We start from the raw sequence: 16249 nt of genomic DNA, 5'->3' as shown, positions 1-16249 counted from the left end.
AAGTTTAACATATGTTACTTTAACTCTAAGTTTTCATCTAGTTTATTCTTTAACTCTATATTTTGCCATATTTAGTTAGTTTGTTTGTTTTTTTCTTAATCTTTCTTTCACCTTCTCTTTTATTGCGTGTGTGTGTGTGTGTCTATATATATATATATATATATATATATATATATATATATATATATATATATATATATATATATATATATATATATATATATATATATAGTCAGGGTGGATGGGGGTTGTGAAATTTGATTTTTTTTTTTTAAATCAATGGGAAAGATTCAATTTTCTTGGAATATGCTTCATTTGAACATGAAATCTATGGTTGTGCCTCTCCTCCAACATATTATAATTTGGGTGTGCTTATTGTCTCTGGTAATGTGGTGGTAGTAGTAATTGAAATGAATTTAGGTAATCTATTGTAGTTTCATTTAATTTTTAATTTATGAAATAATAACTGAAGCTCCTGGAGCACTTCCATTATATGAAACGACATTTCAAGAGCTAGGGATTTCATATTTCAACCAAAAACATATAAGATACCCTCAACCCTAATGTTGTTCAAATGCTACTGTGAGGAATTAACACACCAGGCAAGACAACCTTATGAACTAGGTGATGGAATTAAATGTGCAAGGGTAGGATTTCATGAATCCAATAACAAGATATATGCATCGTTGTTACTTGTGATCCAATGGCTTTGAGCCTATGCGCTACTGCAATGTTCATCCATAGTAAGTCGAAGCCAACTGCTGATTGCTACAATAAGCTGAAACTTCAAGTTAAATGCATGTGCAAGTATATTGTTGATCATAAGCTCGAATATTACCTTCAAACACCTGATGCTAAGAGAGTTGTAGATAGTTTCCATGTATCATTCCCGAAATGTTAATTAGGTAAGGTTTAGAATTTCTACTTTCGATGCAATTCTTATCATGGGTTCTCAAAGGTCTCTATTCCTGTTATGTGATTAATAAACCCAAGGGATTAATATTAAAAGCCTAAGTGATTGGGTTTATTCCCTCGGGTTGCATGCAAATTACAAGGTCCTGACATTCCAAAAATAATTCGACTTATCATCACAGGAGGCTCGAAACCTTAGGCTTTGAAACGACAATAGGCTTTGGTGCACTAGACATGGAAGACACTCTTTATTTTGTAGAAGTGAATGTGGGAACTCCTCCTCAAAAGGTTCTCACAGTTCCAGACATAGGGAAAAATCTTGTCTAGGAAAATTGCAATCCCAAAATCTGATATGCAACCACAAATCTCTTTCCCACATTCAAACCCAACAAATCCTTGTCTTTATCATATGTTCCTTGTAATTCCAAAGATTGCAAGGTCCTTTCTCTAACCCCATTGATAACATGTTATGGTTCCATGAAGGCTTGCATATACAACCAGGTTTACATGGATGACACCACCACCACCAGCCTTTATATCTAGGAAAACATGACCTTGAAGTCCATCGATGACAAAACTAATTTGTTCGGGGCCATAAGGGTATTGATGGGATGCATAATGTATAACCATCCTACGAGTTCACCTGTGACCTAAGAAGTCATGTTGGGATTAGTTCAAGATTTTACTTCATTTGCTCAACAAATTGTCTGTTTATATGGAGGCAAGTTTTCTTTTTTCTTAAGAAACTTTCTGGATCCCTTCACAATCAAGAAAACTTTAGTATTTGGTGATATCCTCCAACAATCTTCAAAGTTTTTAAAGAAGCTTATTCATTATACTCCTATTATGAAAGGAAGGACATCGGGTTATTATTTTGGAATTGAAGGAATATTGATGAATGGAAAGAGTCTTCCCATATCCAGTGATTCTTGGAAGATGGACATGAATTATGGTAGTGGAGGGATTTATATTAAAAACTTAATCCATTGGGTTTTTAATATTAATATTAAAAACCCAAGGGAATAAACCCAAGGGATTAATATTAAAAACCATATGGATTAATAAACCCAAGGGATTAATATTAAAAATCCAAGGGATTAATATTGAAAACTCAAGAGATTAATATTAAAAACCAAAGGGATCAAACCCTAAAATTAATATTATAAACCCTATGAATAATATTAAACTCCAACAATATGAGCCCTTAGATTAATAGAGCTAAGAGATTGATATTATAAACCCAAAGGACTAATAAACTCAAGGGACTAATATACCTTAGGATTAATATTATAAACCCAAGGGACTAATAAACCCTAGGATTAATATTATAAACCCTATGAATAATATTATACCCTAGGAATATGAACTCTTAAATTAATATTATAAACCCTAGGATTATTATTATGAACCCTCATATTAATAAAGTCAAGAGATTGATATTATAAACCCAAAGGACTAATAAATCCAAGGGACTAATAAACCCTAGGATTAATATTATAAAATATATGAATAATATTATAACCTAGGAATATGAACCCTTAGATTAATAGAGCCAAGGGATTGATATTATAAACCTAAAGGACTAACAAACCCAAAGGATTAATACTAAAAACCCAAGAGATTATAAACCCAAGGGAATAATATTAAAAACCCGGGATTATAAACCCAAAGGAATAACATTAATTTTAGGATTTATATTCCTAGGGTTTAATATTAAAAACCCAAGAGATTATAAACCTAGGGGATTAATATTAATAACATTAAGAAAAACCCAAGGGATTAAAACCTAAGATTTATTTTATCACCTTATGCTTAATATTATTAACCGAAGTGAATAACATTAATTGCAAGGTTTATATTCCTAGGGTTTAATATTCAGCCAAGGGTTTATAATATTAATCTAAGCATTTAATATTAATCATTTTAGTTTATAATCGCTTGGGTTTATAAATTTTAAGGTTAATATTCCTAGGGTTTAACATTAACCCCAAGATTTAATGTTATTCCCCTGGGTTTTTAATATTAATATATTGGGTTTATAATATTAATCCTAAGGTTTATAAATTTAATCTTAGGGTTTAATGATTATTTTAGGGTTAATAATATTTAACTTACACTTTATATCCCTTGGATTTATAATATTAATCCCTTGGGTTTAATATTACTCCCTTGGGTTTATAATCCCTTGAGTTTTTAATATCAATCCCTTGGGTTTATCAGTGCTTTGGGTTTGTAATATCAATCCCTTGGTTTTATTAATATAATGGTTCATATTGTTGGGTTATAATATTATTCATAGGGTTTATAATATTAATCCTAGGGTTTAATCCCTTGGGCTTTTAATATTAATTTCTTGGGTTTTCGATATTGATCCTTTGGATTTAAGGTTATTCCTTTTGGTTTATAATGCCTTTGGCCTTTAATATTAATTGCAAGGTTTATAAAATTAATCTTAGGGTTTAATGTTTATTTTAGGGTTTATAATATTTACCTTAGTATTTATATCCCTTGGGTTTATAATATTAATCCCTTAGGTTTATAATTCCTTGGGTTTTTAGTATTAATCCCTTGGGTTTATTAGTCCTTTGGGATTATAATATCAATCCCTTGGGTTTAATATTATTCCCTTGGGTTTACAACCCTTTAAGTTTTTAGTATTAATCCTTAGGGCTTATTGGTCCTTTGGGTTTATAGTATCAATTCCTTGGATCTATTAATCTAAGGGTTCATATTCCTAGGGTATAATATTATTCGCAAGGTTTATAATATTAATCTTACGTTTTATAAGTCCTTTGGGTTTATAATATTAATCCTAGGATTTAATCCCTTAGGTTTTTAATATTAATCCCTTTGGTTTTCAATATTAATTCCTTGTGTTTATAATCTCTTGGGTTTTTAATATTAATCCCTCGGGTTTATTAATCCCTTCAATTTATAATATTAATGTTAGGGTTAAATTTTTATATTAAGGTTTATAATATTTATCTTAGGTTTTATATCCCTTGGGTTTGTGACAAATGTTGTCTCAATATGAAAATCGACATGGTAAAATTATGGTCCAACCTCACATAGTGACAAAGATTGTCTAAATATGAAAATCAACCTTGGTCAATTATGGTCAATCATGGTCCAACGTGAAATTGTGACAAAGGTTGTCTCAAGATGAAAATCAACCATGGTCAATCATGTTCTAATATGTTAGGGATTTATATCCCTTTAAGTTATAATATTAATCCCTTTGGTTTAATATTATTCCCTTAGGCTTATAATCACTTAGTTTTATAGTACCAATCCTTGGGTTTATTAATCTCAGGGTTCATATTCCTATGATATAATATTATTCATAAACTTTATAATATTAATCTTGTGGTTAAATATAAATCCCCTAGGTTTATTAATCCATTTGGATTATAATATTAATCCTTTGTGTTCAATATTATTCCCCAATGTTTATAATGCCTTAGGTTTATAATATTAACCAACATAGGTTCATCTTAAATATGGATCAACCATGAGCGGAGAAGGATCAAATTTCTTCATGTGAAAACTTCTTTAGAGTGCAAAATACATTGTGTAATTTTTCATTGTTTAAATTGTAGTTTTGAATGTTATATATAGTATATATGAGACCAATTAAACATTTTAACCATAAAACTTATTTTTTCATAATATAAACATAATTTTTTTAAACGATATATAATATATACATAATTGATATTAAGATAATTTACATAACATGTACAAAAGAAATATTTTATTAAATTAGTAAACATAGATCTTAAATAGTCTATTTAAATCTCCTATTGAAATATTTTTGAAAAGTATAAAGATTAAACATCTTACTCATACAATTTTCTTTTACTTCTAATTACTTTACAACATATTCATTTTTTTTAATTATAGTCTATATTGTTTTTCTATTTAGAGCACCTATCAACTTGATGAACGAACTAACAAACTTACACATCCCCTCATATGACCAGCATAGATCCATATTAAATACGAAAACGAACTAACAAACTTACACATCCCCTCATACTACCAACATAGATCCATATTAAATACATCTAACATGAGCACAGAGGGATCAAATTTCTTCGTAACTTCTATGTAGATAATATATGGACCAAATAAACATTTAAGCCAAAAAAAACTTATTTTTTCATAATATATCCATAATATTTTTTTTAAATGATATACAATATACAATATATACATAATTGACATTAAAATATTTTACATAACATGTAAAAAGAGACATTTGATCATATTACTAAACATATATCTTATATAGTTTATTTAAATCTCGTATTGGAATATTCTTGAAAATTTATAAGGTCTAACCGTCTTACTCACCCATTTTTTTTCACTTCTAATTACTTTGCAACATATTCATTTTTTAATTATAGATGAAATTATTTTTCTATTTAGACCACGCACCTCTAGGATCAATAATGTCTTCTGTTAATAATATAAATAAACCTTCAGATTTATTATATTTTTTATAATATCACTAATATTATCGTATTATTATAATATAATAGTTATTATTTTTGAATTTTTAGTGTTATAACTATTATCATATTTATAATATAAGTATAATAATATTTTATAATATAAAAATTATATATTTATTAATATCAATATTTATCTTAATTATTAATATTAATATTAATATTAAATCTATATCATCAACATTTATAAAAGTATATCAATCACATTTAATAATATGGTTGTGCATGTCATTAATATAAACTTATCTATATATATCAACCACATTTTTTAATATAATTGTGCTAATTATACTTAAATTCATATTCATTTAAACTTCATTTTATATTATCAATTTTATTATAAATAATAAAGTATTATAACTTTAATCTTTATTATTCTTTACTCATACCTCATATATTTAAAAACGTAATTATTATGACACTCACAAATAATTTCTTTAATTATCAATTTTATTATATACTATAAATAAATAAATAAAATTAAACATTTATTAATTACAAAATATTAAATATTTAAACTTTAATTTATTCCCTTAACTATTCATTTCCGATGTCAACCCATAATACCTAAGCTCTCAAGTTAATTAATTACCTTGGTTCCGTTGTACAAACTCTGGTTTGAGTTTGTAGCCATGGACAAACTCATTTGGTTGCCTGCCATCTCCGACCCCTCTCATGCTCTAATAGTTGCAATTACGTACTAATATTTTTTAGGTGCGAGCGAAGCCATTAATTATGTCCTCAACTAATTGAATCAAAGAGGAGTGGGAATTTTGCAATTACGTACTAATATTTTTTGGTGCCAACAAAGCCATTAATTATGTCCTCAACTCTTGAATCAAAGAGGAGTGGGAATTTTTTAACGGCTAAGTTCAATGTTTTTTATATTTTTTCTAGGATTTCAGTTATATATTTAAAAGGAGATAGTTCTTCCATATTTAAAATATGTTTTAATATATAAATAAATTCAAAAAAAAATTAAAACATTTGAATTATACAACTGTTTTATACAAATTATATAATTCAGATTTTTAATATTAACAAAGCTCTACAATTTTGGAAAAATTAATAAAAATACATGAACAAGTTAATTTATCCCATTTCCTCTTGTACATTTCCACACTTCTGAATTTATGTAACTCTTTCACAGACCCTTTGATAAGAAAAAGTTGGAAGAGTAAATATATTTCCTTTACACAAAGATGAATTGGATATTTTCTCAAATTATAAAACAACATAAATATATCACATCTAATTATGTTGGATATTTTCTCAAATTAAAAAATAATAAATTTTTTTTTTTATTTATTTTTTTTCAGAGGAAAAAAGCATAAATGCATTATATTAAGATAATATAAAAGCCATCATAAGATACATAATGGTGGCATAAGAAGCCACTTCCAGGATGTTTGAGAAAGCATCGGTGGGCAGATGATCAAAACAGTCTCAAAAAACAGGTAGCATGTGGACATATTCCATCACATTTGAAGCAGTATTAAAACAAGTCTCAAAATGCAAGCAGCATGTACATATTCGGAGTGCCTTATTGAAAGACAACAACATCGATTTTCAAAAAGCAGAAACCATTGAGATGAGACAATCCCGAAGCTAAATGGCCAGCTGTTTTGAAATTGAATCATAAATAGCAATGATGCGAGGGAGGATGTAAGTATAGGGAACTTTGGAATCACGGAAAATTTTGTGGTTCCTCCAATTCCAGGCGCACCATATCATGATGATGATGAGAAGACACTTTGGCTTCCGTTGGTTCCGCCACCAGTCGAACCCTGCATGGATAGAGACAAAAGCAATATGAATAAAACCAAAAATAATGGCCAGATCATACCAGATTTGTTGAGAGGAATTGCATTGGAAGAACATGTGGAGATTTGGTTCTTCGTCGGATTCGCACATCGAACACCTTCTTGGGCCGTGCCAACTTCTTTTCCTTAGGTTGTCCCATGACAGGTTCTTGTTGTAATATACCAGCCACACAAAGAAGATCATCCTAGGGGGCATCCCGATTTCCAAAGAGACGAAGGAAAGATAGAGTTGATTTGGGGAGCCCTTGAAGAGATGAGGTCAAGATAGATGTCTTTCAGGTGATTTGACGTGCCATATCGTTGAATCCCATTGTCCTTGAGAGCAGATTGGACAGCATTCCATGAGGAGCAGGAAGGAAGAGATCAACGGCATCCTTCCATGAAGGGACAGGACCACGCCATTCAGAGATGAGTTTATCTTAATTATGTTAAGAAATTAATTGATTGAGCATCTCAATTATGTTAAGATTTTCTTAATTAAATTGACTTGAACAGAACAATTAATTCTAACCCTTCTTTTTATAAATCTCACTAATAACTCCAATACTAATCATCTGCATAATGTTCCGCATGAGAATGGAGGACGGAGTACATCGTCATAACTCTATTTTTTTCCCTGAAGTTCGCGGGAAGTTTTTTATTTTCAAAGTTTGGATGGTTAAAATCGTTGCAATAAAAGGGAAGCTGAAACCTTTCTGCAATTTCCAAATTTGTGAAATCATTGTCCACTCGGATGGCAAATGCCGCAAGTAATTCATTTTCAACGTTTAAATCGTTAAAATGATTGCAATTAAAGGGACCATGAAATCTATTTGCAATATCCAAATTTGTGAAATGATTATTTTCCATTGTGATGATGAGATGATAAAATGATAATAGTACTAGTTTAATTTTTTTATTTTATTTTCTTTTTTTTTTTTTAATAGAGTTTTTCAGTTTATTATAGTAGAAATGACGTAATATAATATTTGTTTAATATTTTAACAAATTCAAATTATATGATTTAAAAAAAAAAAATAAAAATTATAATTATCAAACACAACATATTTTGACTGAGTCAAATTATATAAAAATAAAATTAAAAACATAAATTAATAATTATAATTATAACATAATTAATAATTATAATTATAACTAATTATAATTTTTAGTCTTGATGTATGTTAACTCATGATATATCGAAGATCAAGACACATCAAATCTCTTGAAATACAAATCACTCTTAAAATTTTACTTCTTAAAATTTGATAGATCTAAAATTAAAATAATTATAAACTTTCAAATTTTAATATATATAAAATTCAATAAAATATTTTTTATTATTAAAATATATGAATAAATTTCAAATAACAAGTTATGCCCAAAAATAATCAAAGGAATAAGCATACCAATGGCAACTTGCTTAGAGTATCTTTCCACCTATGAAATCGGATTCGCTGAAAGGAGGCTACGTGTCGAAATCCCATGAATTGGACACAATTCGTTGGAGATTCAAATCCCAAAATGAATTCGTTGTAGATTCGAATCCCAAAATGGGACATGTCATGTCCTAACGGGACACGCTCGAATCCCATACGTGTTCGTGTTCCGATTTTGGGATTCGAATCCCAAAAAATTGAAACCCGCGAGCATAAAAAAGCGATGTTCTTTCATTCATTTACCATTTCTCTCTATCATTTTTGCATACATTGAGTTGTGGGCAAGGAGCTAAGGGTTTGGAACAAGGAACTAAGGGTGTGGAGCATTCGGCAAGGAGATTCAAACACCAGATAAGTGCATTTCATCTCTATTTTTTGCATTTCTATTACAGCAGTTTGTATATGAATTTTTTTTACAAATTTGTGCATATTTTGTTTATTTTTTTTAACAGTATTCATGGCTCAATCAAGGGCAGCAGTTAGGGCCAAAGGAAGGGGAAGAATGTCTCCATTGGAGATGCCCCTCCTCCCCCAATATCATCAGAGTCTGCTGCAAGTAATGTTGAGGGAAGAGGAGGACCTAAAGAGAACATTGAGAAATATCCCTTGTGGAAATATGTCACAAGAGAGGATGGGACAAGCAACAATGGGAAGGGAGGAGGCAATGTGCAATGGAGATGCAACTTTTGCCACATTTCTTTCAAAAGCACATATTACCGTGTGAAAGGCCATTTGTTGGCTTTACCAGGTTGTGGAATTGGAGCTTGTAAAGCTGTTCCTTTACAAAAGAGGAAAGAAATGGAAAATGAGTTCATTGTTGGTATGGCAAATGTGGCTGCAAAATCAAGAAAAACCAAGAATGAAGACCCCTTCCATTTTTTAAGAAAGGCACCTTCAAATTTCCATTTGAGAGTTCTATTGGGGGACAAGCAACAAAAAGAAGAGCAATTTCACTTGGTCCAATGGACAAGATTTTTCAAAAAGAGAAACGGGAAGAGCTTGATCTCAACATTGCCTTCTTTTTCTATTAAAACTTCATATCATTTAATGTTGCACGCTCACCTCTAATTATTGAGATGTGTCGAGCTCTAACTCACGGGTCTCCATCATGGTATGTGCCCCCTGGTTTAAAGAAGTTTAGAACCATATTGTTGACGAAGGCAAAAAAAAAGGTGCAAAAAATGCTTGAGCCTATTAAAGCATCATGGCCAACATCTGGGGTTAGCATTGTTTCTGATGGATGGACAAATCCAGCGTGACACCCAATCATCAACTTCATGGTGTCTTCCTTGAATGGTCCAGTTTTCTTGAAAGTAGTGGATACACTTTGGAGAATACAAGGATGCCCAATTTATGGGTGAGTTATTTATTAAAGTTATTGAAGATGTAAGTGTTGATTCTTGTGTGAAAATCATTACAAATAATGCACCTGTTTGCAATATTGTTGGCATGATTATGGAAGCTAAATATCCACAAGTGTTTTGGACACCTTGCATTGTCCATTCCTTGAACTTAGAACTGAAATCCATTGTTTCTGATATGCTTTGGATTGGTAACATTATTGAAGATGCACGACATATCCGTAACTTTGTGCAAAATCATACAAATGCCCTCACTATCTACAAGGAGTACAACAATCTATCATTGTTGAAGATTGTTTATACACGGTTTGCCTCTTCATTCATCATGTTGAAGAGTTTGAGGGAGGTCAAGACCGCTCTTGGGGCCATGGTTATTTCTGAGTTTTGGTCTTTTTGGAGAAAGGCAGATCAAGTAGCCTCTAAAAGAGTGAAGGACACAGTGCTAGATGATGTTTTATGGGAGAGAGTAGATCTAATTATTCAGATCATGGACCCTATCATTTCTTTGCTTCAATTTGCAGATAAAGACAAACCCATCCTAGGAGAGGTTTATGAGGTATGGGATTCCATGATTGAGTCTGTGAGGAGCATTATTCTACAGAGTGAGTGCCCTGAGTATGAGACATCACCAGAGGCCTTCTGTGGTACTATACAAGATATTCTTGTCAGCAGATGGGACAAGAATTGCACACTTTTACATTGTTTGGCTTACTCATTGAACCCAAAATACTACAGCCATAAGTGATTGAATGGTGGACCTTCCTGCAGATTCCGTCCTCACATGGATGGTGAAATCTCACAGGGGAGGAAAGATGCATTCAAGCAGGTTTTTCAGGATATAGCATTGCTTGATGAGGTGGAGGATGCCTTTGCAGAGTTTTCCACTGGCACTAGTCGATTTGCAGGATATGATGCGATTAGAGACAGGGGGGCTAAGAAGCCCTATTCTTGGTGGGAAAATCATGGGGCAACAAGCCCTCCTCTTCAGCAGTTAGCCATGAGGCTGCTCTCTCAGGTGACTTCATTCTCTTGTTGCAAGAGGAATTGGAGCAGATATGGGAGTTTGTATAGTGTGAAGAAAAACAGACTTGAGCAGTCCAGGGCAAAGACAATGGTGTATGTGCACACCAACCTTCGTCTTATTTACACGCAGAAGGAAGAGTGGTTGAGGGGAAAGACAAAGATGTGGATGTCTTTCCTGATGATATGGGTCTAGACAACAATGTTGAGTTGGCATTGGCCAATATGGATCTCAATTATCTAGTGCTAGAGCCTGTTAGATTTGATGACGATGATATTTTATAGGGGTCATCCTCCACACCAGCAGATGTAGAGGTGACTATGGATATAGGGGAGGAGGAGGATGCAGAGGAGAGCAGTGGTGACCATGATGATGAGGACATTGATGTTGATTTTAATGATGACTATGAGGATTATTGACTCATGAGTCATGGGCTACCTATTGCCTTGAGGCTTGTATACTTGTAGTTGTTTTATATTTTCTATTTCTATTTACCATTGGCATTGCACTACCTATGTAACACATTTTGATTTGATGACTTAATGAGAAAACTAAGCTTGTCAGTGTCTTTATCTTACTATCTTGTAAGTTATCTTTCATTTATGAATCATGATTTATGTGACATGTATTTAAATTTTGTATGAACTATGCATGCTATAATATTATTAACTTACTTTATAAAGAGTGAAATTAGCATCTAGATAAAAATCTATGTTTAAAATCAATGAATTTGTATCATTAATAAAAATTTGTGATAAAAAATATCTAATTTTTAATATATATATATAACAAAGTCTGATGCCTTGTTCCGGACTCAACGTGTCCTAATCCCAATATAGAATCCCCGTATCTTACCAAACCAGAATCCCCCTGAGAGGTGACTTAGCGTTCCACACACATTAAACTAGTTGGATATGGATCTCCCACGCGATCATGGAATATTAAAAGAGCAGAAAATTGCAACCGTGACTGTCCATCCTTCAAAATCGACCTAATTGGATATGGATCTTCCACGTATAAGATAGAATATTAAGAGAAGCTGACTGGATATCGATCCGGCACGTTATGATAGAATATTAAGAGAAGCTGATTGGATATCGATCTGGCACGTTGTAATAGAATATTAAAAGAGTGGAAAATTTCAAGGGCGAAAAAGGATTGACAGTGACCACCATGGCAGATTCAATCCGTTGGCCTCCTGTCATCTGTTTTTTTACATAAACTTCCTGCTTCTGTCGCTCAAGAGTAATGGAAGTGATAAATTCTCACTTTATTTTATTGCAATTTAACAACATATAATTTGTCAATTAATATTATTATTATTATTTAATTTTAAAATCACAACCAACAAAAATACTCCACATACTCCACGCAGTAATTTGACTTATAAATTTACAAAGGAAAATACATATTCTATTCTACCTCTCTAGATACTCTACCCTTTGAACATGTGAAAGAGAATACAAGGCAAATCTAAATCCAATTCTATAAGTACTAGAACCAGCCATTTCCTCTAACAAACGCTGCAGCTCTGCAGAAAAGCCAGAGGCTAAAAGCGAGACGATGGCCGAGAGCTTTTGTTTCACTAACTGTGTCCATTCGTTAGCTTTCCTCTTGTACTTGTTCATAAACTCTGGTTGTGTTGTCAATGGAATTTCTATAGATCGGCAAGAGCGCCTAATATCATGCCTGTATAGTGGTGGAGTGATAAACCTAACAACTCCAGATTCTGCTAATGTTGCTGCTGATGATGAATATGCTTCTCTATTGAGATTCTCTCTACAAAACCTGCGATTCACAGAGCCTGCTGTGCGAAAACCAGCCCTTATAATCGTTCCTGCGAATAGGTTCGAGTTGCAGAAATCGGTTGCGTGCTGCATACAACAAGATTGGGAGATTCGAGTACGCAGTGGAGGTCACAGCTATGAGGGCCTCTCCTCCACCTCCGACATCCCATTCGTTCTCATCGACCTCATGGATTTCCACAAAATCGATGTCGACATGAGCTCCGGCACAGCCTGGGTGGAAGCCGGAGCAACGCTGGGAGAGGTGTATTCAGCAATTGCGCAGAAGAGTGAAATCCATGGTTTTCCCGGTGGAGTGTGCCCCACCGTGGGCTCCGGCGGGTATTTCAGCGGAGGCGGGCTCGGGCTACTTACGAGAAAATACGGCCTCGCGGCGGACAACGTTGTTGACGCGTTGCTCATTGACGCGTCGGGCGAGGTGCTGAACAGGGCAACGATGGGAGAGGATCTGTTTTGGGCGATCCGGGGAGGCGGCGGAGGGAGCTGGGGCGTTGTGATTGCATGGAAAATCAAACTGGTAAGAGTCCCTTCTGTTCTCACAGTTTTTACAGTCTTGAAAACGGGAAGACATAATGTTACAGACGCAGTGCACAGATGGCAACACGTGGCTCCCCACGTGGAATACGATCTGTTTATGCGCGCACAGGTATTTGGCATCATCAGTGATGGCGACACGACCAGGAACATCAGAGCGTCCTTTCACGGCATGTATCTGGGATCCAAGAAGCAGCTCCTCCACAGAGTTGATAAAATATTCCCTGAGCTGGGCATGGCCGCCGCAGACTGCGAGGAAATGAGCTGGATACAGTCGGTATCATATTTTTCAGGAACGAACGTGAGCCAACTGGGGAACAGATATTATTCCGGCAAGAATTACTTCAAGAACAAGTCGGATTTCGCAAGAAAGCCTATACCCAAATCAGGGCTCCGAGGACTATGGCCGATTCTGGAGCAAGAGCTGGGGGCCAATATCATTCTGTCTCCGCTTGGCGGGAGAATGGATGAAATATCGACCAGTGCCCTGCCCTTTCCTCACCGTGCAGGTACTCTGCTCGACATACAGTATGTGCTGACGTGGTATCGACAAGCTGGTGACGATGCAGCCCGCCATATTGAGTACATGCGCGAGCTTTACAAATACATGACTCCTTACGTGTCCATGAACCCCAGGGCTGCCTATGTGAATTATCCTGATCTGGATTTGGGCTCTGCGCCCTTCAATGGAACTTCCTCTGTGGAAGAAGCGAGGAAGTGGGGAGAGAAGTATTTTCTTCATAATTTCGACAGACTCGTTCAAGTGAAGAGTAAAGTTGATCCTCGCAACGTTTTCAGGAACGCCCAGAGCATTCCTGTTTCTCAGTACTCGGGAGTTAATTAAAGAACTTAGTGAAATGAATCATTGATCTGTGACCTGAGTATCTAAACCATAGTTACCAAGTTTGTGTTAGAATTATGATACCATACAGATTGAAATGTAAAAATTTCAATTCCAAAAAAATTTGGATAATAGACCTCTTAAACACTTGTGTTTTTTTGTTAGTTTTTCGATTTATTTTGAATTTTGAATAATTTTTATTAACTCTGTTTTGGTTAGTTTTTCCATTTATTTTGAATTTTGAATAGCTTTTATTAACTTTGAATAATATAACAGTAGTACAAATAAAATTTATCTGAAAAAATCTACCATTCATCTTTTATTTCCAAAATTTCTCTTTTTTAGGTAAAAATTCTCTTTTTCAATACTCAAATGCAATATCTTTTTAATTTGGAAACTTATTTATATAATATTTTTTCAAAATTCAAATATAACATTTTTTTTTTTAATTTCTAAACTTATTTATGTAATAAATACACATTTATAAAACTAATTTATCTATAATCACTTGATAAATAAAAAACAATTAATTCATTAAAAAAATCTATTTTTCATTTTATTTTAGCTTTTTTTAGGAGTCAGAGGAATTGCCAGGACGCCAAAAGTGGCCCCGTACAAAAGAATTTCAAAAAATCTTGTAGAGGCAGTGTTTGAATCTTGTTTTTGATGGTGGAAATGGATTCAGCACCATCAAAAAAGTCTAGAACACCAAAATTTTTGAAGTTTAACAACTATAACTCGGATTTACAAAAATCCTTGCCAAATTTTCTCTAAATATGACGGAATTTCCCTAGCTTTGAAACGATTCTTCCAGCTAGTTAGCCTACCACCTTTCGTTATATATGCCATCCTCTATTTATTTATTTCTGTATAAGCCATAAATTTTCAGTTATTATAAATTATTTAACATTCAAATTGGCCAATTCTGATATATTTTACTTTAATTCAGGCGAATTTGATAACTATGTTCCAAACAACTGTATGGGAATCTGTAATTCAGATTTCTTGATGACCATTTATTTTCTTCTGAACAATCTTTGCCTACCTGTTCCCATTGATGTGGGGCAACAATTAAAATTCTACTTATCATTCTGTGTTGATGTCTTTGGCGGCAGTCGTGGCTTTTACACGGACGACATGGACACTGATGGTTGTGGAATACTTATCGTTCGCTAGAATTGACGAATCTTTAATTTTCTTTTTGAGGCGACGGATTCTGCGATCATCAATTGTGCGAGTAGTGATCACTTGTGTGTCAAAAAGGGCGACGGAGACGGTACGGTTTTATTTGTGCAAATGTAAAATACTAAAAAAAAAAAATTAGGTTTTCATGGTTTACGATCAGAAATTTTATTATTTTTTAGGTTATAATTAAATAATTTATGAAGTAGCTTATAGGGTTTTGGATTGATAGTGAATGGGTACACTGTTAAAGCATTTTTTGCGATAAGTCATTGGTTCAAATCCATTGTGGGTGCTTACCTACCACAAAAAAAATAATAATTTATGAAGTAATTTTGAAAATGATAGAAATTCTGGTAAGATTATGATAAACTTTGGTAGATATTTTTAAAAATCTGGTCACAGTTGTCAAATTTCAAGATTTTGGATGCTCAACAGTTTTTGATAGTAGTGAATCTATTTTCACTATTAAAAAAACTCGAGAATTTTTTTTTTTTTTTAAATTACTATTCAAACAAAAATCTAGAATTTAAGTAAATACACCTAATGTTATTTGTTTTTTAGAAAAAAGGGGAAATCCCCGTAGTAGAAGCATCATATTACAATATGATTACATTATCTGTACAACCGACATTATCCATACAATCCGTTGGGTCAACTGACAGCAACCCAACATGAAGCATACAAATGTTGCTAATAGCAACCCGTCAAATATAGTGTGTTTCGAAACCGGGTAAGAAAAGAAATATTGCTAATATTGCTCCGTCCCAACCACCCAAGACAACAACGTTATACACCTTATATTATTTGTTACATGCGGAGGCGTGTCTTTTTAAAT

General features: G+C 33.1%; 1 protein-coding gene across 1 annotated transcript; it reads left to right on the top strand.

Annotated features, from left to right (window-relative positions):
- Nucleotides 1–12554: 12554 nt before the first annotated feature.
- Nucleotides 12555–14324, top strand: LOC149192947 (berberine bridge enzyme-like D-2). Its single transcript, XM_089406507.1, has one exon. The coding sequence runs from the start codon at nt 12613–12615 to the stop codon at nt 14230–14232; it is 1620 nt and encodes a 539-aa protein (XP_089262633.1). The 5' UTR covers nt 12555–12612; the 3' UTR covers nt 14233–14324.
- The last annotated feature ends 1925 nt before the right edge of the window (nt 14325–16249 follow it).

Source organism: Pinus tabuliformis, chromosome 2_2 (genome assembly GCF_031772625.1).
Source record: "Pinus tabuliformis cultivar Carrire ecotype Pingquan chromosome 2_2, CPIR1, whole genome shotgun sequence".
NCBI classification, from domain to species: Eukaryota; Viridiplantae; Streptophyta; class Pinopsida; order Pinales; family Pinaceae; genus Pinus; species Pinus tabuliformis.
The sequence above is the reverse complement of the archived record's forward strand: the minus strand, read 5'-3'. Positions and strand labels throughout refer to the sequence as shown.